The 24291-nt window shown below is 46.9% G+C and overlaps 1 protein-coding gene across 1 annotated transcript in view; it reads left to right on the forward strand.

The window, feature by feature from the left end:
- The window catches only part of LOC138808202 (DNA repair protein RAD50-like), a 191738-nt gene that overhangs the window by 30291 nt on the left and 137156 nt on the right, over positions 1-24291 (forward strand). Inside the window, exons 4-5 of the mRNA XM_069994184.1 lie at positions 12014-12160; positions 15286-15326. Of these exons, the coding sequence (XP_069850285.1) occupies positions 12014-12160; positions 15286-15326 (188 nt within the window). The remainder of the gene's footprint in view (positions 1-12013; positions 12161-15285; positions 15327-24291) is intronic.

The raw sequence follows: 24291 nt of genomic DNA on the forward strand, positions 1-24291 counted from the left end.
GAACATTCATCCTGGCTGCTTCTCAGCTAAGTTGGGTCTTCTGGGAAGCAGGCATCAGTATGACCGGAACTGTAAGGGATTTGTTGTTTGGAGGGAGAGGAAAGGCTAACACTTATGAACAACAGAGGGGAAGGAAAGAGAGGTAGGAACTCAGAATGTCTGCAACTTCCAGAATATCTCCACCATTCCAACGTAAAACTATGGCCAAAGATTTCTCAGTAGAAGTGAGCCAATGGCTCATGCCTGTAATCCTAGCTACCCAGGGGGCTGAGATCTGGGGATCATGGATCAAAGCCAGCCTGGGCAGGAAAGTCCATGAGACTCTTATCTCCAATGAACCACCGGAAAACTGGAAGTGGCACTGTGGCTGAAGTGGTAGAATGCTTGCCTTGAGATGAAGAGCTGAGGGACAGCGCCCAGGCCCAAGTTCAAGTCCCACAAGCTCCTCAGTAGAGGAGCTCCACTCTGGGCAGAAAATGGACATCGACCCTACCTTTCTGCCAGCTTTTACTGTTGACTGGGAGCTGCCCACTAGACAACATGGCCTTGACTTAAATGGTATAGTAATAGATCCTGCAGCTGTGTGCAACAAATTCTCTGAAACAGTATTCATGGCTGCCAGGAACCGCAGCCTTGCCTGCCTTTTCATCTTGTCTCTCCTTTCTCTGCTTCTAGATTCCCCCCCTCTAGTGTCACTGGTCTACCTGCATACCTTTAGGAATGACCAACCATCCAAACCCAGCCTTGGCTCATTCAGCCTTTTGTGCCTGGAATGCTACTTCTTCCCATCCATACCTAATATGTTTTTCAAGGTCACTTGTGTTTTTTGTTTGTTTGTTTTGCTGGTCCTAATGAAGTAAGGAGGCCAGGTCTGACTGGCGCCATATTGGCCGCCATATTGGTAGATTGTAGGGTCTGGCATCTTGTCTTCAGTGTTATAACACTGTCAGCACTGTCCCTGAGCTGCTTTTTGCCTAAGGCTAGCCTAGCACTCTTACCGCTTGAGCCACAGTGCCATTCTGGCTTTTTCTATGTGGTACTGAGGGATTGAACACAGGCCTTCATGCATGCTAGGCAAGCACTCTACCACTAAGCCACAGTCCCAGCCTCCCCCCTTTAAAAATTGTTATTATAAAGGTGATGTACAGAAGGGTTACAGTTTCTTTTTGGGGGGGAGGTGTCCGGTTGTGGGGCCTGAACTCTGGGCCTGGGCGCTGTCCCTCAGCTCTTTAGCTCAAGGCTAGTGCTCTACCACTTGAGCCACAGCACCACTTCCAGCTTTTTTCTTTTTGCTTATGTGGTGCTGAGGAATCAAACCCAGGGCCTCAGGCATACAAGGCAAGCGCTCTACCACTGAGCCACCTTCCCAGCCCAAGTGTTACAGTTTCATAAGTCAGGTAATGAATGCATTTCTTTTTGGACAGTGTCACCCTTTCAAGACCACTTTTAATTGTAACCTCCTCTGTGCAGAATTATTTGGTCCTTGGTCCTATGGTATCATTTGTAGGAATTTCCCAGATTAAAGTAGCTCAGCTTACTCCTTCTAAGAGGACAACTTGACACAGTATATGCTCACAGTAAATGCTGCCTGAGCTATGTCCCTGCTCCTCCTCAAAGGCCTTGAGGTTGCAGGACTCTAGCTGCTGGAATGGATTGGAAATACATGGTCTGGCCAAACGTGTTTGTTGGATTGTCCAGGACCTCACAGGGGACAGACCTTTGTATGGGAGGGGCCTCTTCAGGGCAGGCCCTCACGTGGATGGAGCTTGTATAGATAGTACCTCAGATGGACAAGTAAGGTGGGGTGAAGGGTGGCTGGGGATCACCCAGGCTGGACTGTACTGGAATTTTAAGACAGCAGGATGTCTTCTTCTGTTTCTGTTTTCCTATGAGTGGGACAGTCTTCAAAGTTTTTTTTTTTTTTTAATTTTCTTTCAGTAATCTTTATTTTTTTTCCGATCAACAGGTGGGTACTTTAAGACTCTTTTCCTTGTTTTTTTTTTTTTGGTCGGCTGTGGGGCTTGAACTCTGGGCCTGGGCACTGTCCCTCAGCTCTTCAGCTCAAGGCTAGCGCTCTACCACTTGAGCCACAGTACTACTTCCAGGATTTTCTGCTTATGTGGTGCTGAGGAATCTAACCCAGGGCCTCATGCATGCAAGGCAAACACTCTACCACTGAGCCACCTTCCCAGCCTCTTTCCCTTTTTAAATCACATTTTAGTAAGTTGAGATTTTACATTTCTCCATCCCATTCCTTATGATGTAAGGAGATGCTGAGGACAAGATCTTCAGGGCAGATGAGTAATAACCATGTTCTGATTAGAGGTTCATTGGGAGATGGAAATGGGATTTTTTTCTTCTTCCTTTTTTTTCACACCTACCTGTTAAAGAACTTCCTTGGGAGGGGACCTGTGGGGATGTTGTACCCACAGGTTTATGGACTAGGTATAATGAGAAGAGACATCAAGGCTTGGTGGTAGAGATGAGGAGAGTGTCTCAACAGATACTCACCGGAGATTCTGATCACTCTCTTGGCCTCCATCCCTTAGTAGGAGGCTAGACCTACGGTGGCTGCATCATTCTTCCCAGGTATGAAGGCTGTGTGCTTCTGCCTTCTCTAACAGGATGTTACAGCCCAGATAGAAGTATGGAAGCTCTAGGGCTAGGAACTTAGCTGTTGGCATTGCCTTAACAACAATTAGGGATTCTTAGAGTCTTTGAAGGAGCCGTGGCGAGGGCCACAGACTCATCTTTGGGAGTTGTGTCTCGGGTGTTATCAAATTGTGTATATGGTAGAGGCCTGTCTCTCATCAGATTCTTTTTCTCTAGAAAGATCGGGGGGCAGCTGGGTGCCAGTGGCTCATGCCTGTAAGCCTAGCTACTCAAGAGGCTTGAGATCTGAAGATCGCGGTTCAAAGCCAGCATGGGCACAAAAGTCCACGAGACTCATCGCCAATTAACAACCAGAAAAATGGAAGTGGCATTGTGGCTTAAGTAGTAGAGCGCTCGCCTTGAGCTGAAGAGCTGAGTGACAGTACCCAAGGCCCAGAGTTCAAGCTGCCCCACAATTGACAAAAGAAAAAAAAAAAAAAGAATGATCAATTGATCTGGGTTCAAACCACTATGTTAACCCAAAGAATAACCTTTTGAATGTAGAACACCATGTTTTCCTATAAGAGCTGTGGTTTAGGTGAATTCCCACTACTGAGTAATGGAGACCTCAGGATGATTCTAGAAAGAAGTCTAGATCTCACCATCATATGGAAACTGAGCCCCTTCCCTCACCCCCCAGGAGCCTTGTATTCCTCCTGTAATTGGGGTTTGTGGCAACAGGGAATAGATCTAAAGATTTAACCCTAAGGACTAGACCTAGTGCTCTGTTTACCTCCAGGGAGGACTACCTGGAGACAGAGAAGACCCCACAGATGTGGAAGTGCAGTATCAGTAAGAACAGAATACTATGGAGCTGCTAAGTGAGTCTTAGCATTTACTATTACCCAGTCATTCTAATAATCTCTACTTCAGGCCTGGGTTCTGAGCAGATTCTGGTCTCCTCATAAAAGGAGTCAGTTCTCAGTTTCCCAGAACCTGTCAGAAGTATATGATGCACAGCAGGGGACACCAAGGAAAAGGAAATCCAGAAAAGAGGGAAATAGAATAAAAAGAAACATCCTTGAATTAGTGTAAATGACTGAGCTCCTTGATGCAGGCATGCAACTATAACGTGACAATCTCTGATTTTAACAATAACCCTTCCACTTTTAAGTCCTAGCCATAATTATGAATAGGGAACCATATCTGTTGAGATTTCCCAAGGGTTACATAAACAATTTAGAGGGTTCTATCTTTTTAAACAGTCTCTGAAAACACTGGGAGGAAAAATCCCAATTATTTAACAGTCTGGTGCCCTGAACCAACCCTGGAAGTCCCTAGGAGGCCTTACAGAATCACTTCCTCCTGACTCAGTGGAGGCAGGCGCTGGTTTCTAGGGAGTGCTTGGGAGGAAAGGAGGGCCCAGCTGGGGGAGAGGGAAATGCAGTGAGAGGGAGGGGGAGGAGGCCCTAGACTGCCACTCCTACAGGCAGCTGTGTCTTGTCACTAGAACAGATCTGGAGCCCAGAGAGGAGCCTAGCTCTCCTGGGGGCTTGGCCCTTTGGGGGAGGGACCCTGTGCTCCAAGCACATTGTTCCCATCTGGCAAGCTGACATGATGGAAGCAAGGTTCCTGGGCAGCAATAAGTCACAGCTGGAACTTTCTGTTCTCTCCTATGGTCTTGGCAGCATTGGTGGGTCTGAGAGTTTCAGGATCATCTGTACAATTCCTAGTCACCAACTCCTGTCACCATTCCAGTGGCCTTGGTCTTACGTAAGGGGAGAGAAGCAGGCGAATAGCTTAATGTCATCCTTCTCTACTTACCTGTACCTCAGTTTTGTAATTACAAATATGTTTTTAGCCGGGTACCTCTAATCCTCTAATCCTAGCTACTCAGGAGGCTGAGATCAGAGGATCCTTTGAAGTCAGCCTGGTAGACAAATCTAAAAGGTTCTTTTCTCTAGTAGCCAGCAAAAGGTGGAAGTGGAGGTGTGGCTCAAGTGGTAGAGGGCCTAGCCTTGAGTGAAAAAGACAAGCAAGAACATAAGGCCGGGTACTGGCACACACACAAACACTTTTATTTAAGCTTTCTCCTTCCCCAGATGTCTTTTTTGTTGTTGGAAATGCAGTTAGCTAAAGATACGTAACTCACTAGTACAAACTGATGTTCTATTTAAAGAGGTCACACATCCCTTCCAGAGTCTCATGGAGTGAATGCAGCATTTCCCTAGGAATGCACAAGCATCAAGACTTTTGGGCACCATTTTCAGGTTTCAAGGGCTCCTTTGGCTCAGCCGGGGGGTCCTGAGTTCTTGTGAGAGGGGTGAATCAAGAAGGTGGCAGTTGCTGGGAAGGTGGCTCAGTGGTAGAGCGCTTACCTTGCATGCCTGAGGCCCTAGGTTCGATTCCTCAGCACCACATAAGCAAAAAGAAAAAAGCCGGAAGTGGTGCTGTGGCTCAAGAGCTGAAGAGCTGAGGAACAGCGCCCAGGCCCAGAGTTCAGGCCCCATGTCCGGACCACCCCCCAAAAAAAAAGAAGGTGGCAGTTGAGGGGGGGGCAGACAGAGGCAGCCAGGGATCCTGGGTACCACTAGAGATCACCTAGTGGTTTTAACCAAGACCAGTCATATGACAACATCATTCATGAGTGTCTCTTACTAACTCTGGTTGCTGGCTGTTCTAGAGGAAAGGTGTCCTTCCTTCAGCAGTGACACCCAGCTACCATGTTGGGACAAGTGTGCTGCTCCAGCATATATAGCATGAGTGTGGGTGAGAAGAAAACCACCTGGGCACATAGGGGCTGGCTTTCTGCCGGAGGGGGCAGGTGGCAGCTTGTACCGTCTGCTGGGTTGAAATCCTCTCATGGAGTGACAGGGGCTGCTAGCCACCTTCCATAACCTTGAGTTCAAAGTCTCTTTTAAAAATTTTCTATGGGGAAGTCAGTTTTACTTCATAGCATGTGATTCCCAGGGAATTATTTTTTCTTTTTTCAAGCTAGGGGAAACATAGGGGAAGTTTTAGGATCCAGCGTTCATGCACAAGCATCAGCGGGGGATTTTGGAAGTGATGCAGTCTCGCGAAACGAGTGTAGCAGTCACTTGTAGGCCAGCGCTTTTGTTAGACGACGCTCCTGCTGTCTGCGTGATGACTCGAGGAGGGGAGAATTTTTCCTCTGAGAGCCAGCTGGACAAATGTCAGCACTGTTGTCTTTGCAGGCCCTGACACAGAGGAACTGAGCCTGGCTAAAGAGAGTTTGCACAGCTTGAGTGTGGGGATGGACTTAGTTTAACACAAGGGGAAAATGGTGATCCATTGCGTAAGTCAGTCAGCCACAGTCCCCCCCACCCCCACCCCAATAGGGGTGAGGCATATCCAGCCCATGTCCTCAGAATCATTTGGTTCTTGTGGGATCAACATATGCTTCTCATCCACTGCCCAAAGCCCAGCTACCCATTGATGATTTTGTGTGGCTCACAAATGAGGTTATAAATACCCAAATGAACCTCGGCCAAAAAAAATAGTAATAACTTCTCCACCCCTGCTAGAGCTGTTGCCACCAGCTGGCACAGCATCTGATCTAAACCAGACATCTGCATATGGCTGCTGAGCTATTGAGACTCACTTCCCATCTACCCCACATCACCCAACAAGGCCCAGCTTTGCACTAAATCACACTGATAATCACACCTTCACTTCGTTGTGTTGTTTATATTGGTTTTTGTTCGCTGGACTTCTTGATGTTAAGTCAGATGAAGATTATTTAAGCAGGAGATAGCCAGAGATGAAAAGGCCTATGACTTCCAAGTGGAGCATTTGCCAATGCCAGTGACACATGTCTGTACCTAGCTACTCAGGAGGCTGAAATCTGAGGAGCACAGTTTGAGATCAGGGCAGGTAGGAGTGTTTGTGAGACTCTTATTTCCTATTGACCAACAAAAAGCTGGAAGTAGGGGGTGTGGCTCTAGTAGAGCACCAGCCTTGAGTGGAAAATGCCACTTGAGAGCTGAAGGCCCTGAATTCAAGCCCCAGTACTGCCAGGCAATAATTAATTAATTCAGTTCACGAAGTTATCAGGGCACTATGCCAAAATCACCTGCTCCCAGCAACTATTACCTCAGGCCAAGTAAGTGAAGTGTGAAATGAAAGGATGAGGGCGATGAACAGAGGGGATGGCTCATAATCTATAGGCCTTTGGCTGTCAAGAATGATTTTATAGACCCAACTTAGGGCCATTATGGGTGGACATGATTTATTGACTTAGTTTCTAGGGAAGTTCTAAGTCCTTGGTCTCCAAAACCATCAGCCTGAAGCTTAAAACTATGTAGATGAGCAGGTGATAAATTCATAGTTTGGCTTTATAGAGACAAGTTCTGCTGACCCCACATAGCACACCTGCCCAGTGGGACAAGGTTTACACCACAGACAAGCAAGGATTGAATTGGGCAGGGGGGTACACACCTGTGATCCCTGCACTTGGAACACTAAAACAGAAAGATTGAGAGTTAAGAGGCTAGGATGGACTGCATGGTAATTTTTTTTTCATTTTAGTAACTAACATGTTTATTATGGACAGGTTACAGACTATTAGTCTTTCTCACAGGCTAATTTTAGAGGTTTGGTTTGTTCCTGTTTTTTGAGCAGCTTTAGATGCATCATGAAGTTATTTACTTGCACTGTTTCTGGTTTTTTTTTTATTGTGAAAATATCATACAGAGGGATTACAATTACATGGGCAATGTTTTTGGTTTCTTTATGTGCACACGTAGAGCTATGAACTTTCCTCTCAACAATGCCTTTGCAGTATCCCAGAGATTCCAGTATACATAAGTAAATTTAAAGCCAGTCTGGGATACATAGCAAGACATCCTCCCTCCCTCCCCCCATACACACATGTTGAAGCAGGGCATTTCTTTCCATATGCAGCTTCAGGATTATGTGTAGCCATGCAAAGTAAGCACGCATAGGGATGGTGGATGGAAAAGAATCAGCTAGTGTAATCATTTATGAAAATAACAAAAAACAGCAGTCTTAATCTCAATAAGGAGATAATTGCGGTTGGAGGCATAGCTCAGTTGGTAGAGCACCGCCACTGAGTAAAAACATCAGGTACCAAGTTCAAGTCCCAGTCTCAGACCTGAAAAAAAAAAAAAGGAAATAATTGGCCTGCATTGTTCTTTTGCTTGGGCTAGTGAGCTCCCAGACTTCCATAGACAAGGATGTTATACAACTCACCCAGTCCATTGCTGTTGCTTGAGAAGCATCTGAAACCAGGGTAGTCCCTCTTTGATGACTAAAGGGCATGGGAAGGGAGGCTTGTCCTGTGGATGCTCAGCAGAAGGGTCACTGATTCTCACCAGGGCCATTCCAGTCAGGACACAATAAACCAATGGGGCTGGCCCTTGCCCCAGTGCAAAGGCATGCAAAGTAGATGCCATCTGTCATCCTGCATACTGACGGCTAGTAAACCACACTTACTGTATAGTTCAGTTCCCTGCAAAATAATCTACTCTGTGTGGTAGAGACATGAAGATGAATTAGTCATGGAACTCTGCCCTCCAGAAACAAGTCTAATAGGGGTTCCTTGTTCCCTCTCTCCACATTCCTGGTTTAGGGCTAGTTTCCCCCTTGCCCTCTCTGCCTGATGCTGGAATCTCTCCATCAGTCAGCCTTCTCTAACCCAGGCACACTGGGGTCCTGGAGTCACATGACACTTGTGGTTTGGTGGGGAGATAGGCTAGCTCCTGAGCAGGTTCCCTGTAGCCTCCATGCCCAATGCTGGAGCAATACCAATTCACCCCACACTGAGGATCTCAGTCCTCTTGCTCACAGGGCTGGCACGTGGTAGAGGCAGCCTCCTCCCACTGGCATGAACTCAAGGCCTCTGGGAGTCTCCGCTGCTGCATACATACATGAAAGATCCACAGGAGATGAGGTGGGGCTCAGGTAAAATGATGACCTTGTTGACTCCCCAAGGATATCATCCGTCTGGGCTTGGGCCTGCCATCTTTTCTCTCCCCCATTCCTCTTTGAAAGAAAATTGCACACACCCAGGAATCAGAACCAGGCTCAGATCTGTGCTCCATCAGCTGTGACAATTATTGGTCAAGGCACCTAACCTTTCTAAGCTTCAGTTTCCCCATTTGCACAGTGGAAATAATAACCTTGTTTGTTACAGCATAGCGATCTTCAGAGGCACACTTCTTGTCCTTAAGCCTCGTGAGGAGGTGGGATTTGGACTAGGACACACATGTGTGTTTGCGTGTGTATATATGTGCACACACACTCATATAAACATGGTGCCTTCTGTACTGCGTGTGTTTGGGTGTGGTTGTAAATGGAGTGGGTACAAATTTTATCTAAAAAGAGTAAACTTCCTGACTGGGCAGTGGGTAGCATGGGCTTAATAGAAGCAGCCCTCCAGAGCTTCTGACTCTAGTGTTGGTTGTATCCTAGACACCCATGTATTTTATGTTTTATTCAGTCACAAGCCTGTGCAGTGGGAGTTAGCATTCCTAAGGCTCAGAACACACCCTGCACTGACCTGGAACCGTATTGGCTGAGCACCTACTACTGTGGCCTGTTACAGATCTAGCTATAAATAAAACACACCAAGGGCCGGGAAGGGAGGTGGCTCAGTGGTAGAGTGCTTGCCTTGCATGCACAAGGCCCTGGGTTCCATTCCTCCGCACCACTTACGCAGAAAAAGCTGGAAGTGGTGCCATGGCTCAATTGGTAGAGCATTAGCCTTGAGCTGAAGAGCTGAGGGACAGCGCCCAGGCCCAGAGCTCAAGCCCCATGACTGACAAAAAACAAAAACACCAAGTCTTTCCCTTGTGGCTCTTGCATACATTCCACAGATGGTCACTTTCCCCAAATAAGCTGGAACATGTCCAAGCCAGGACTTGAACCTAGACCTGATGGCCTACAGGGTTTGTGCTTTTTCCCACCCCACTCTCTAGAGCTTGCTTAACCTCAGGATACTCCATTCATGTCCTGACTGTCCCTGGCAGCCCCTTGGGGGAATTGAAGATTTGTGAGCAATCATGAGCTGGTATTTCAGTAGAGCCCCGTTTCTAGAGAATTCCCCAGGCAACCTTGACCCCGAAACCATGTCCGACCATTTAGATACTTTCCCCAGGGAGGGAGGAGCTTTTCCAAGGGGATTTTCCCAAGGGGATGGGGGTGGTCTTTGGGGTCAGAAAGGGACACTTCCTGGTGCGGTGGGGAATCCCCTGGGATTTCTCTGGAGTTTGGGAGTGGCCTATTGTTTTCCTACTGGTGAAGCCCTCAAGGGTTTTAGGAAAGGACAGGGTCAGACAGTCCTGGCATTAAATTAGCCTCCTGTCTGAGGCTCCCTGTGTTAGGAGCTCAGTTCCTGTCCTCTCTCACCCTTGGCCTCAGGCTGCCTCTTGCTGCTGTGAGACCTGTGGCATGGCCACTGACCAGAGACACTTTCCTTTAATTCCAGGAAATAGAGATTTGCAACCTCTACCCCCACAGAGGAAAGAAAAAATGTTCACTAGAACTTTTAGTCATAATAGCAATCACAGAAGCAATTTAAAGGGCCAATTGCTTGGGGATTAAATAAACTTTCGTGAAAATCTGAAAGTAATAAAATACTACACAGCCATTTAAAAATTGCTATGAAGAAGAAAATTAGTGATCGAAAAGTATAATAGACTTAGTCAAAATTTAGGTCACAAAATACAACATACATGAGCTCATTCACAAAAAGAAAATTGTGGGACTGGGAAGGTGGCTCAGTGGTAGAGCGCTTGCCTTGCATGCCTGAGGCCTTGAGTTCGATTCCTCAGCACCACATAAGCGAAAAGATAAAAGCCAGAAGTGGCGCTGTGGCTCAAGTGGTAGAGCGCTAGCCTTGAGCTGAAGAGCTGAGGGACAGCGCCCAGGCCCACAGTTCAGGCCCCACGACCGGACCCAAAAAAAAAAAAGCAAGAATTGTAATCCTGTAAACCTAACTATTCAGGAGGTTGGGATCTTAGGATGGAAGTTTGAAGCCAGCCTGGGCAGATACATCTTAGAGAATGTGTTATCTGTAGCAGAACTGTTTACAACTTTCATGTTTTTCTTTGTTGTTGTTGATGTCTTCTGTTCTCAGCATTTGCCAAATCTCTATCAGTGAAAATATATGCCTTTTATAATCATAGAGGTTTAAAAAAAAATCATGGTAAACACTGGAGAGAGAAGGGAGAGAATTTTCTTTTGGCTCGACCTAGCCAGTCCTAGGCTTTTGTTTTCTTCCAAGAGTGTAAATACTGGGCTGGGAAGTTGGCTCAGTGGTAGAGCGCTTGCCTTGCATGCCTGAGGCCCTGGGTTCGATTCCTTAGCACCACATAAGCAAAAAGAAAAAAGCCGGAAGTGGCGCTGTGGCTCAAGTGGTAGGGCACTAGCCTTGAGCTAAAAAGAGCTAAGGTACAGTGCTCAGGCCCAGAGTTCAGGCCCCACAACCGGACCAAAAAAAAAAAAAAAAAAAAAGAGTGTAAATACTGAAGAGTGAGAGAAGGGGTGATATTATCCAAAAACAAATGTACTCTTTACCTTATTTATGTAACTGTAACCCTTCTGTATATAACCTTTATAATAAAAAAAAATTTAAGTTACATATTCTGCAGGAGCCATAAGGAAAGCCTGAGAGCAACAGAATGGGAACCTTCTAGAGAACTAGCTTATTAGAGCTGGGAATGTGGCTTAGTGGTAGAGTGCCTGCCTAGCATGCATGAAGCCCTGAGTTGGGTTCCTCAGTACCACATACACAGAAAAAGCCGGAAGTGGCACTGTGGCTCAAGTGGTAGAGCACTAGCCTTGAGCAAAAAGCAGCTCAGGGACAGTGCCCAGGCCCTGAGTTCAAGCCCCAGGACTGGGGAAGGAGTCTTGCCACGTTTATCCTGTCTCTTAGGCTCATTTGTCTTTATAGAGCTGGTTCACATCTGAAATGATCTGCCTGCCTACTTATATGCTTGTTGGTTACCTGTCTATGAGGGCAGCAGCCCTGTCTTGCTCTTTAAGGCTTCCCATCTGGGAAGGGCAGGTCTTGGTCTGAAACTGGGACTTGCTCAGCAACCCAAGACTTTTGTCCTAAGGCTACTATACACAACTGAGAAAAAAAATGGGAATAACTGGATGTGACTCTAGAAACAGGCAGATAATGAGCTGATGGGGGTCAGGAATGAAATTGATAACCAGGCTGGGCCAGCATCAGCAACATTTAGTTACTGTTTACAGTTGTCATGGAGGAGCCTGCTTTGTGCTCTGAATTTTGTATTTGAGGAAAATGAAGGGAGAAAAGTTGCTCTTATGATCCTTCAACCCTGGCCTCTTTGTTTCCAACCATCCTGTTGCTAGTCACAAGTCTCCTAATCCAAGGCTTCAGCTTTCCTTTCTGTCTCTTTTCTTTTTTCAGTGGTAATGAAGCTTGAACCACGGGCCACACCCTTGCTAGGCAGGTGCTCTACCACTGAAGACACACCTCCATCCCCAGTTTTTCTTTCTTGTATTCAAGTATTCTTCCAGAAGCCATTCTGCTTCACCTGCCATGACCAGGATTCAGGTCAGCTCTCTGTCCGTGTATTATTTGATTTATCACAGTACATTGTCTATTCTTTTTGAAACCCCTTCTGTTGTGCATGTGAGTCCTTACTCACCTTTCCTGAGCCTACTTAATGTGGTTCTGTCTTTGGAGAGCTTTCCCTATTCACAGCCACCCTCTTGAGGATCTCATCCTATAGCATGGCATTCAGGAGCTATGTCCTGCTGCCCACCGTGATGCACACCTGTAATCCTGGGTGTGGAATTACCTGGGTGAACAATCAAGTTCTGGGCTTCCAAGCCTTGGGCTACATAAGGAGAGCCTCTCTCTCAAAAAAAATGAAAAGGTTGGACATGATAGCATATGACTATAATCCAAGCTACTCAAGAGGCAGAGATTGGGAGGATTCTGATTTGAAGCCAGCCTTGGTGAAAAAGTTCCTAAGATCCTATCACAACAGAAAAAGCTGGACATAGTGGTACATGCCTGTCATCACGGCTATGGCAGAAAGTGTAATAAGGAGGATCATGGTCCAGGATGGCCTAAGCAAAAAAGGAAGACAGTATCTCAGTAATAAAGCAAAAAGGATTGGGAATGTGGCTCAAGTGGGTAGAGCTCCTGCTTAGTAAGTGTGAGGCCCTGTACCATTCCAGTACCACCACCACCAGAAAAAGAGCTATATTAATTCTTTATTTCTGCCTCATCCTCTAAACTCTCGACTCACATCTCCATGTGTCTGTAGGCCTCTCCAGGTGACTATCCAAAAGGAACTTCATGCTTGACATGTCCAAAACTATGTCCTTACCTTCTTCTAAATGCCCTCTACCTTCAGGCTCTTACAATTCAGAAAATGACATTTCTACCTTCCCAGCTGCTCAGACCCAAATCCTGGGAGTCCTCCATTCCTGTGATTATTATTACCATTATTATTATAATAAACGTAATGTACAGAGGGGTTATAGTTACAGAATTCAGGTGTTAAGTACATTTCTTTTTGGACAGTGTCCCTCTTCCCTCCCAGTTTTTCCCTCCCATCTCCATCCACGAGTTGTATAGTTCATTTTCAACAATAGTGTCTAGTGAGTATCACTGCTGCATTTGTTCACTGTGTGCCTCCGTTTCTGTGTTCCCTTTACCCTCTGAAAGATAGATAAACAAAACAGAAAGAAAACAAAAACAGCAACAAGAGCAAAAATCTCTTATTTCCATTTCCTGGAGTTCATTTGATAAATTCTGTATATGATCAGAGGCACAGAGGCATTGTACCTTTGCGTTCCTCCCCTAAGAGTATTTTCCCTTAGTCTTACTGTGTGTGAATGCCTTGAGTCCTGTATAATTTATCATGTCCTGGTGTATTTTAGATCTAGCTTCTGTATATGAGAGAAAACATGCCGTTTGTACTTATGTCCATCCATTTCCTTGCAGTTCCACTCCTGTTAGTTTTTTTTGTTTTTGTTTTTATTTTTTGTCAGTCGTGGGGCTTGAACTCTGGGTCTGGAACTGTCTCTGAGCAATGCAACTAAAGGCAAGCGCTCTACCACTTGAGCCCCAGCACCACATCTGGTTTTCTGGTGGTTCATTGGAGATAAGAGTCTCACAGACTTTCCTGCCTGGGCTGACTTCGAACTGTGATCCTCAGATCGCAGCCCTCTGAGTAATTAGGATTACAGGCGTGAGCCACCAGCACCTAGCTCCACTCCTCTTTTTAAATCTCACTTCTAACCCATCAGCAAATCTTTTTCTTTTTCTTTTTCCAGTCCTGGGGATTGAACTTGGCCTGGGCACTGTCCTTTCTTTTGCTCAAGGCTAGCACTCTACCACTTGAGCCACAATGCCACTTCTCGCTTTTACTGTGTATGTGGTATTGAGGAATCCAACCTAGGGCTTCTTGCACGCTGGGTAAGCATTCTACCACTAAGCCACATTCCCAGCCCATCAGCAAATCTTGTGGGCACCACTTGGTAGAATCTGACCTCATCTGTACCTCCATGTTTCCTCTCTGACCCAAGTCATCACTGGGATTAATACAACATCCTCTTCACAGGTTCTACTGTTCTATGTTCATTCACAACACTCCTCCCGTATGGTTCTATGAAAATATGAGTCATATTATGTTATTTTTAGCAGCTCCACTGTTGGAATAAGCCTCAGTTTATACATGTGCTATGTGTGCTGGGCCGGGTCCCACCATGTATATGATCCCCTCTGACCTCCCCCTCTTTACTCTGGCTACACTGCCCTTCATATTGCTCTTTAACAGGCAGCCTCTGCCCTCCAGACCTTGGCCTTTGATATTCATCCTGGAAACCTTCTTCCCCAATAATTCTCAGGGTTCATCTCCTTACTTCTTCCTAGGTCTTTGTTCTTAATCTACCTTCTCAGGTGTCTCCCCTTTCCTGGAGTCATTTTGGCCCTTCTTTCCCACCTTCCCTACCCTCCTTTCCTGCTATATTTTTTTTTAAGTCCACCTCTAATGATTAGTATTTAAATTGTTGGTATTATTTCAGTTGTTGATACCCTCAAGGAGACTATAGACTCCATTAGTGCAGGTACTTTTGTCCACTACTATAGCCCTCTAGAGTCCTAGAATAGTCTTTGTCATGTAGTAAGTGTTCAGTAAATATCTGATGAGTGGCTATATTATGAAGTTGAATGGAGGGATCATTTATGTTTGTATGGGGCTTTGCATGGGATAGAAAGAGCACGTTTCTGCCAGCTTGGAACATTTGCAGGCTTCAAGGGAGTGAGCAGGAAACAATCTGGGAGGGGGAGGGGGTTGTTTGTTTTGTTTTATTTTTGTTGGTTGTGGCGCTTAAACTCTGGGCCTGGGCGCTGTCCCTCAGCTCTTCATCTACTACTCTACCACTTGAGCCACAGTGCCACTTCCACCTTTTTCTGTTTATGTGGTGCTGAGGAATCGAACCCAGGGCCTCACGCATGCAAGGCAGGCACTCTACCACTGAATGCCGAATGCCCTGGAGTGCAAGGCCAGTGTGCTGTCCGCTCATATTTCAGAGGCTTTAGAAGAACTTTCTAGATAGGCCAGCATTTACTTACTTTGGGTCCAGTCTCTGTTTGTTCTAAGGCCCATCCTCAAGGTGTTGTCTCCACCATTTACTTTTTTTTTTTTTTTTTTTCCCCTCCAGGTGCCAGAGTTTGCAGCCTCATGGAGGAAATCAAGGTCAAGGTAAAAGAGCAGTAAGATTCTGTCTAGATTGGGATTTCCCAACTTAAAGTCTTTGGAAAGTCCTCAAAGAAGTTTAGGCTGTTGAAAGTGTTGGCCACTAGACAGAGTAAAAGCCCAGGGGAATTGTGCTCCCTGGACAGAGTCCATCACTGAGGATAGGGGACCGCTTCGCGTCACCACACGTGGCCATGCCACCTTGAGTTGGAGTGCCTTAGTTTACATTCTGTTGTCACACAGAACAATTGAGACTGGGTGATTTATAAAGAAAAGAAGTTTTTTTAGGCTTGTGGTTTCAGAGACTGGGAAAGTCCAAAATCACATGGCTCTGTCTTGCATGGGTTCTTGCACTGTGGCATAATATGGAGGGAATGTGGAAGGGAGCCGAGAAAACAGGGAGAGGCTGGATTGGCTTACTTAGAACTGAACCCTCTCCCTTGGTGACCCCATCGCCTCTGAAAGTCCCCACAATACCAGTCTGATTCTAGCAGAGTTTCAGGAGAAAACACATTGAAGACACAACACCCAGAAAAATAGTCGTTCCCTTGGGGAGACAGTTGGCTGGGACCCACAGGATGCCCTTCCGTCTCTGCCTTCCAAAGCCTCCTTCCTCACCTTCTCCAGAGCCTCGTCCTGGCCCACTGAAGATAGGAAATGTCAGGGAGTCCAGGACTTTCTTTTTTCCTTAGCAAGGACAGTTTAGTAAAACTCCTCAACAAAGAGTGTATGTGTGCTCATGTGTTGACATTTTTGGAAAGGGGGCAGTTTTCAAAATGGGTCTAGCCTTGGACCAAACAATTCTAATTTACACAGTTTTTCCTATGGAGATAATCAACATGGAGCTGGGAAGATGGCTCGGTGGTAGAGTGCTTGCCTTGCATTCATGAGGCCCTGGGTTCGATTCTTCAGCACCACATAAGCAGAAAAACCTGGAAGTAGCACTGTGGCTCAGGTGGTAGAGAACTAGCCTTGAGCTGAAGAGCTGAGGGCCAGCGCCCAGGCCCAGAGTTCAGGTCCCACAACTGACAAAAAATAAATAAAATAATCAACATTTGTGTGAAGGCTTGTGAACAAGGATATTTATAAGTTCACTACTTGTAAAGGAAACTGTTTGAAGGCCCAGCAAGAAGAAATTGTTTAAAATTTACATGTCCCATACAAGGGTTATGGCATGGAGTAGACTGATGTAGGCACAACTTACTGAGAAAGAAAATTGGATGAGTGGTTTTTGAATGAAGAAAATTAGAAAAAATCTTGTAAAACATGCAAGAGAATTCAGCCTGGGGTATTGAAAACAACCAGTTTCTTAACCAGCTTGGGAACTGGTGATCTCCTGAAGCCTGTTTCCTGCCTATAGGGCAGGCCCCGACCTGTGGTAAAATCGAGAGGGTTTGGTGAGATTGACGTATCCAAAAGCAGAAGCTGTAGGACAGCTCCCATGTGACATGTGACGTGTGCTCAGCAGCTGGGGTCTGTGTGGGCTGAGGACCTAGAGGATTTGGATCTGTGGAAAAGCCTAGAAACAATGTTTGGTGTGGCTTGGCTTGGGATTGGTAGAAACATGAATAATTTTCAATATTTTCCTATTTTCTACAGGGAATTCATATTCTATCGTGATGATGTTCTTTTTGTTGTTGTTCTTGTTCTTGGTCATGGGGCTTTGAACTCTAGCTCTGGGCGCTGTCCCTCAGCTCTTCAGCTCAAGGCGAGCGCGCTACCACTTGAGTCACAGTGCCACTTCCAATTTTCTGAATGGTTTATTAGAGATAAGAGTCTCAGGGCCTTTCCTGCCGGATCTGGCTTTGAACCGAGATCCTCAGATCTCAGCCTCTTGAGTAGCTAGGATGACAGGCGTGACCCAACATGATGGTATCCTTTCTTTTAGTAAATAGCTATTGGAATGGTTGTTTTTGTGTTTTGTTTTTAACTAGCTATTGTACATTTGCCTTGAGCAAGGAAACCAGTTGTGTAACCTCTGGGTAGAGCTCTGTAGGACTAGAGGAACAGAGGGAATAGAAGGTGTGGGAAAAAAAAAGAGATCAAGCTGGCCCAAAGAGGTGTGCGTTTCAGAGGTGATGCTGGATCTACAGAAAGCGTGCAAATCCCTCCCCAACACCACCAATGGTCCCTCTTCAGAGAGCTTCTAGTGGGAAGTCTGGTGACCTAAGGATGGTCTGTCCCAGTTGGACTTCTGAAGTGGGAGCTCTGGGCTCCATTTTGTGTTCTGGCCAGTGGGATGAATGGAGGAGGTGCTGAGGATTGATCCCAGGTTTTTGTTTTGTATATGCTAGGCAAATGCTTTTGTACTTCAGCCATGCCCTTAGCCCTTTTTGCTTGCTTGTTTGGGGATTGTTTTTGTTTGTTTTTGTCAGTTGTGGGGCTTGAACTCTGGCCTGGACGTTGTCCCTCAGCTCTTCAACTCAAGGCTAGCACTCTGCCACTTGAGCCATAGTTGCCACGTCCAGTTTTCTGGTGCTTTATTGGAGATAAAGAGTCTCATGGATTTTCCTGCCTGGGCTGGCTTTGAACCGCCATCTCAGCCTCCTGAGTAGCTAGGATTACAGGGGTGAGCTACTGTGCCTGGCTTGGGGGTTGTTTTTGAGGTAAGGTCAGACTGTCCTCAAACTCATCATCCTTCTGCCTCTACCTTTTATCCTCTTCCACTGCTACCTCTACCTGGTATTACAGGGATGTGCCTGGGGGTGTGCACGGGCACATGCGTGCGTGCGTGTGTGCGTGCGTGCGTGCGTGCGTGTGTGTGTGTATGTACGTGTGTGTACACCACCATGCCTGGCCAGCTGCCTGACTTATGGCCTGCTCTTGGGAATCATATAACATCACTTCCAAGTTATAAACCTGCCAGAATTCAGGAGAAAAGACACAGATCTGCCTCTAGATGGGAGAAGTGTCAGAGAATGGGCAATCATATATTTATTTGTTTGTTTGTTTGTTTGTTTGTTTACTATTTTTCCAGTCCTGGGGTTTGAATTGAGGTCCTGGGCACTGTCCCCGAGCTTCTTTTTGCTCAAGGCTAGCATTCTACCACTTGAGCCACAGTACCACGTGCAGCTTTTTCTGTTTCTATAATACTGAGGAATGGAACCCAGGGCTTCATGCATGCTAGGCAAGCACTCTACCTCTAAGCCACATTCCCAGCCCTGCAACCATATTTTAAATTCACTACACCCCCTCTGAGCTCAGCCTGCATCAGTCTCCCAGGACACTCCCTGGATTCCCTTGTCTCCATTTCCTGGCCCTAGTCCAATCTGGTTTTTCTTTCATCTAAACACACATCTTTCTAAGAACTCCTCTGGCCAGTGATTGCCTAAAGCAAGAAAAAGGCATAATTCCTACATGCTTTTTCAAGAAGACAATAGGAAGGACTAGTTTGAGGGTGGCTGGTGAGGGTTGCCGTTGTTGGCATTCACAGACTGGAGGAGGGGGCACATGGAGGCTGAGTCTCAGCCAGGGACAGGGCAGGTAGAGCCTCATGACCCACGCTTTCCTCTGGCCTACCCTGCAGGGCTATGGCCCCTCAGCCGTGCTAAGTATCATCCTAACTCACAGGGAAGACACCGAAAGCAGAGAAGCAGAAATGTTGGCCATCTTGATGGAAATACTTGGATACCTCTCCTCCCTTATCCATGCTTCTTTAAGGGAGGGGCATAAAACCCAGCTAGCCTTTTGAGTAGTGTGGCTTCTATCAGTTTCGCTTGTCCTCTTCCAGGCCACACCACCCTGGAGTCCTTTAACCAAGTAAACCCAGATGAGGCCCCCGCGCATCCTTGTCTAGTGAGGAGGCCCCAGCCACTTCGAGCTCATTCTTGCAAAGCAGGTGTGCAGGGACACTGCCCCAAATCCCAGCCTGCAATTCAGCCCACTCACTGTGGGGGGGTGGAGGTCCCAGGGCTGGGGAAGCTTGCTCAGGCCTCTCTGCACAGCCCCTCCCACAGCAAAGAGAGGTTCAGGATCCATGTTCCTGGAAGAGCAGATGGGGCTTCAGTGAGCACAACACTTGTGCGTGAACCTGGGTCTGGTCTTATCTGGTCTAAGAGACCTGAAGTGTGACCAGAATAGAATGGAAGTCAGCCATTGCTAGGAAGGTTGCCACCAACCTCACAGAGAGTTAGGGAAGTTTTAGTTTGGGTTGGGTTGGGGTTTTTTTATTTTGTTTTGTTTTGTTTTTGTCAGTCATGGGGCTTGAACTCTGGACTGGGTGCTGTTCCTCAGCTCTTCAGCTCAAGACAAGTATTCTACCACTTGAGCCACAGTACCACTTCTGGGTTTCTGGTGGTTTGTTGGAGATAAGAGTCTCACAGACTTTCCTGCCTGGTCTGGCTTTGAACCGTGATTCTCAGAGCTCAGCCTTCTGAGTAGCTAGGATTATAGGCATGAGCTACCGGCACCTGGCTGAGTCATCTAAATAGAGCCAAGCCCAATGTGTACCTCAGCAAGATGTTCCAAGTTCTTAAGAGTATTAGGCATAGACTGGATGCCAGAGCTTGGTGTTTCCCATGAGCACCAACTACCTGAGCCAGCCTTCCCTCCCCACCTCACCAAGGTTCTCAGTGCCTTAGCACTGCCTCTGGCCTCAGTGATCGCCCTAGGGAAGCCCAGCTGCCACATCTGCATAAGTGGCCTTCTGCAGCTGTGTTGAGTGATCCACTTCCCTGGGATGGGGTGGGTGGGGCCTCTTTCCCATTATATGCCTTGACACATTGCTAGCCAGCTGCTTTCAACGGAAGTGCTGCGCAAGAAACCCATTACAACACCTCTGCCTGTGCAACCTGTCTCACACGAGTGAAGAAGGCGTCCTCCCCTCCAGTATCCATCCCACTGCATATGGCTTTTGTCAGGGCTGCCCAAGGCCCTTGAGTGGACCTGCTCATCCCATGCCTTTCCTTCCCCAACTCATATTACTGTCACCTGAAGTATTTTTTTTAAATCCTGATGGAAGCCGGTGACAGTGGCTCATGCCTGTAATCCCAGGTACCCAGATACCCAGGAGGCCGAAATCTGAGGATTGCAGTTCCAAGTCAGCCCCGCAGGAAAGTCCATGAGACTCTTATCTCCAATTAACCACCAGAAAAACAGAGTGCTAGTCTTGAGCAGAAAAGCTCAGGGACAGTGCCCAGGCCCTGAGTTCAAGCCCCATGACTAACTGAAAAAACCCAAGCCAGGTACCAGTGGCTCATGCCTGTAATCCTAGCTACTCAGGAGGCTGAGCTCTGAGGATCACGGTTCAAAGCCAACCCAGGCAGGAAAGTCCATGAGACTCTTTATCTCCAATAAACCACCAGAAAACTGGAAGTGGTGCTGTGGCTGAAGTGGTAGAGCATTGGCTTTGAGCTGAAGAGCTGAGGGACAGCACCCAGGCCCACAGTTTAAGCCCCACAACCAAGCAAATAATACCCCCAAAAACCCTGATGGCTGACATCACCCCCCACACCCAAAGATGCTGACCAAATTGATGTGGGTTTCAAAGAAAAAAATTAATAAAAAAATTTTTTTCTGGGTCCGGTCGTGGGGCCTGAACTCTGGGCCTGGGCGCTGTCCCTCAGCTCAAGGCTAGCACTCTACCACTTGAGCCACAGTGCCACTTCTGGCTTTTTTCTTTTTGCTTATGTGGTGCTGAGGAATCGAACCCAGGGCCTCATGCATGCAAGGCAAGCGCTCTACCACTGAGCCATCTTCCCAGTCCTAAAATTTTTATCAAAGGAAAATACACATGTAAAAAATGTTTTAAAGCACAATCATCACATTTTCACAAAGTGAATTTAACCCAATAGCCAGCATCCATCCAGATCAAGAAACAGAACATCGCTAGTATCCCGGGTGTCCACTTTCCATCACTACCAGGCTCCAAAGGCTCACCTATAGTATAAATGGGTTTTTGCCTGCCCTCAAAATGGAGCCATATAGAATCTATCCTTTTGTCTGGCTTCTTCCACTGAACGTTTTATTTGCCAGATGATTTATTTAAGTTGTTGCTTGTAGTTTTTGTGGTCTGCTTAGTCTCATGCTATAGGACATTCTGTAGTATATTCTGCTGGTGGGGGAGGCTGATGATTGTTCCACTGATGATTGTTCTTTCCAGGTGGGTGTTTTTATGACTGCTGCTACTATGAAAGTTCTGGTGTGTGTCTTTGAGAGCACATGTATGTGATTCTGTTGAGTACATACTTAAGTGGAATTGCTAGGCAATTCAGCATTAGTATCTTAGGTCAAGAAATTTTACAAAGTACTGCGCAGTGATGTGTAAGTGTTCAAGTTGCCTCAAATCTTTGTTAACAATTGGTATTTTCTTTTCTTTTTGTCTTAATATTGGCCTTTCCTGTGGGTGTGTTATAGTGTCATAATTACTGTGTGGCCTTCATTTGTATTTCTCTGGTGACTAATACAGCCGAGCACTTATCCATGTGTTTATTAGCTATTTAGATCCACCCCCACCCAAGGTATGAGGTGAACTATTTGCATGCAAGCATTTTCTTTAAAGCTCCTTAGGTAATTCTCATATCTAGCCAAAGTTAAAAAAAATTGAACTAGGGGCTGGGAAGGTGGCTCAGTGGTAGAGCGCTTGCCTTGCATGCATGAGGCCCTGGGTTCGATTCCTCAGCACCACATAAACAAAAAGAAAAAAGCCAGAAGTGGCACTGTGGCTCAAGTGGTAGAGTGCCAGCCTTGAGCTGAAGAGCTGAGAGACAGTGCCCAGGCCCAGAGTTCAGGCCCCACGACCGGACCCCCACCCCACCCCCCAAAAAAATTGAACTAAACTGAACTAATATTTGCCTTTTTTTCTTGATTTTTCTGTCCTTGAACTGAGAGCAGTTTAGATAGGGGCTCTCATAGACTTGGGCAGAGATCATCTTCACACATACACATCCCCAATACACATAAAGACACATCTCTCCAAAAGAAGCAAGAGATCATAGCTGAGAGTTGGGACCCTTGAAGAATGCAGCTTCAGAAGAATCCAGAGAGAGCCTGCAGTGCCCACAGCTGCCACAGCAATTTGCTGGCCACAAAAATGTGGCCCCTTGCTGGTTCCCGTGGACCTCCAGGCAATCATGTGGAGGAAGTGGAGGGCTGCCTGCCAGGTACTTCCCAGTGACTGGGCCTATGTGGAGGGGACCCAGCTCATGTGGGGGTTGTGGGCAAGCTAGGGACAGTAGAACATATTCCTGGACAGGCCTGAGGGACGTCTGCTGTCTGTGACCTTTGTTCCTATGTGGAAGCATGAAGAGAGGCTGCTGGGTTTCTCCCATGTAAGTGCAGGCCTGGCCAGGCCTGCCCCACGTGGGCCCATGGTATCACTCAGGCCACGTGGAGTTGGTGAGCAGGAGCTGTGTGTGCTGAGTCTGGAATTGGATCCCTCACCTGCGGCTAGGCTACTGGTGCCTGGACTGGACAGGATGTGCCCTTGGTGCCCAATGCTGAGTGGGAGGGGACGCTGTCATGGAACAGTGCCTCCTCCATGCATTTCCAGTTTGACCATTTGGAGCCAAGCACCTGTGGCTCACACCTGTAATCCTAGCTACTCAAAAAGCTGAGCTCTGAGGATTGCAGTTCAACGCCAAGTAGTAGAGCAGTAACTCTGAACAGAAAAGCTCAGGGATAGCAACCAGGCCCTGACATTAAGCCCAGGAGTAATATACATACACACACACACAAAAAAAAAAAAAAAAACCTAAGGGCTGGGCAGGTGGCTCAGTGGTAGAGCACTTGCCTTGCATGTCTGAGGCCCTGGGTTCGATTCCTCAGTACCACATAAGCAAAAAAGAAAAAATCTGGAAGTGGTGCTGTGGCTCAAGTGGTAGAGCGCTAGCCTTGAGCTGAAGAGCTGAGGGACAGCGCCCAGGCCCAGAGTTCAGGCCCCAGGACCGGACCCCCCCCCAAAAAAAAAAAACCTTGACAATTCGGAGTCTTGGGGTACCAAGCTACTCTAGGATGTGTCTTACCTGTCTAATGGCTGCAAGTCCATCTTAGAAACTGCTTTGAGTGTAGCATACTTGTGTATAATAGTCCAAGTGAAGATTTGGAGGGGAGGGGCCTTCTCTCTAACCCAAATGGCATCCTGTCCCAGCCAGTGACAAGAGTGCTGTTTGGACCTGAAATAACAGGCCCTCCCTATCCCCAACCCAGCCCCACTGCCCATTGATAACTCTGTCTTCTCCGTGGTGACCACCTGAGTCCATGATGAAGAAAGGGATTCCTTTCACTAACTCTGCATCCCAGCTTCCCCTTTGCTTCAGCAATCCCATTTAGCAATCATGACTATCTATTCTGTCCTCCTGGGTCTTGTGAGTTCTCCCGCTTTGCAGCCTTCTGTGTGCTCCTGTCTCTATTGTTGGTGCCATGCCTCTCCCTGGCCTTCCTCATGAGGTTCTACCATGCTGTCTGCTGCTCACAGCCAAGGCTCGTCTGCTCGTCAGCCACTCACTTATTTAGCTTACTCCTGCTAACTACACATTCTACCACTGAACTGCACCCCAGAAACTTAAAACTTAAGTCCTCTCTGTAGAGGGGAGGTCAGAATACAGGTTAAGAGGCAACTTAGTAAGGTAGCAGAGTATTTTTGTGGGAGAGAGTGAGCCCAGAGAAAGTTCCCCAGGGCTCTCTAGGTGTGGCATAGTGCATGTGTGTGTGCGCGCGTGCACGTGCACGCAATGTGTGCAGAGGTCTATGTGTTTGTGTTTGAGTCTCCTCACCTTTGGCTCCTGACTCCTCCTGTGGAGCCAGGTCACCCCAGCTTTAGGCTTCAATCCTTTGAATGTTTCTAATAGCTGATTGCACTCTGTTGCACCCCACTGGTTATGCTTCTCTAAAAAGGCCAATTTCTGTTGTATATCTAAAAATGTGCTATCCAGAGTGGACCAGTAATACAAGACAAGCGCTGAAGAGAAAAGTAAGGGCCTCTCACTCCCTCACAGATGCAGCCTTTCTTGGCTATGGCTCTGGACTCTCTTTA

This window comes from Dipodomys merriami, unplaced genomic scaffold (genome assembly GCF_024711535.1).
Source record: "Dipodomys merriami isolate MVZ:Mamm:240054 unplaced genomic scaffold, mDipMer1.0.p SCAF_447, whole genome shotgun sequence".
Classification (NCBI taxonomy): Eukaryota; Metazoa; Chordata; class Mammalia; order Rodentia; family Heteromyidae; genus Dipodomys; species Dipodomys merriami.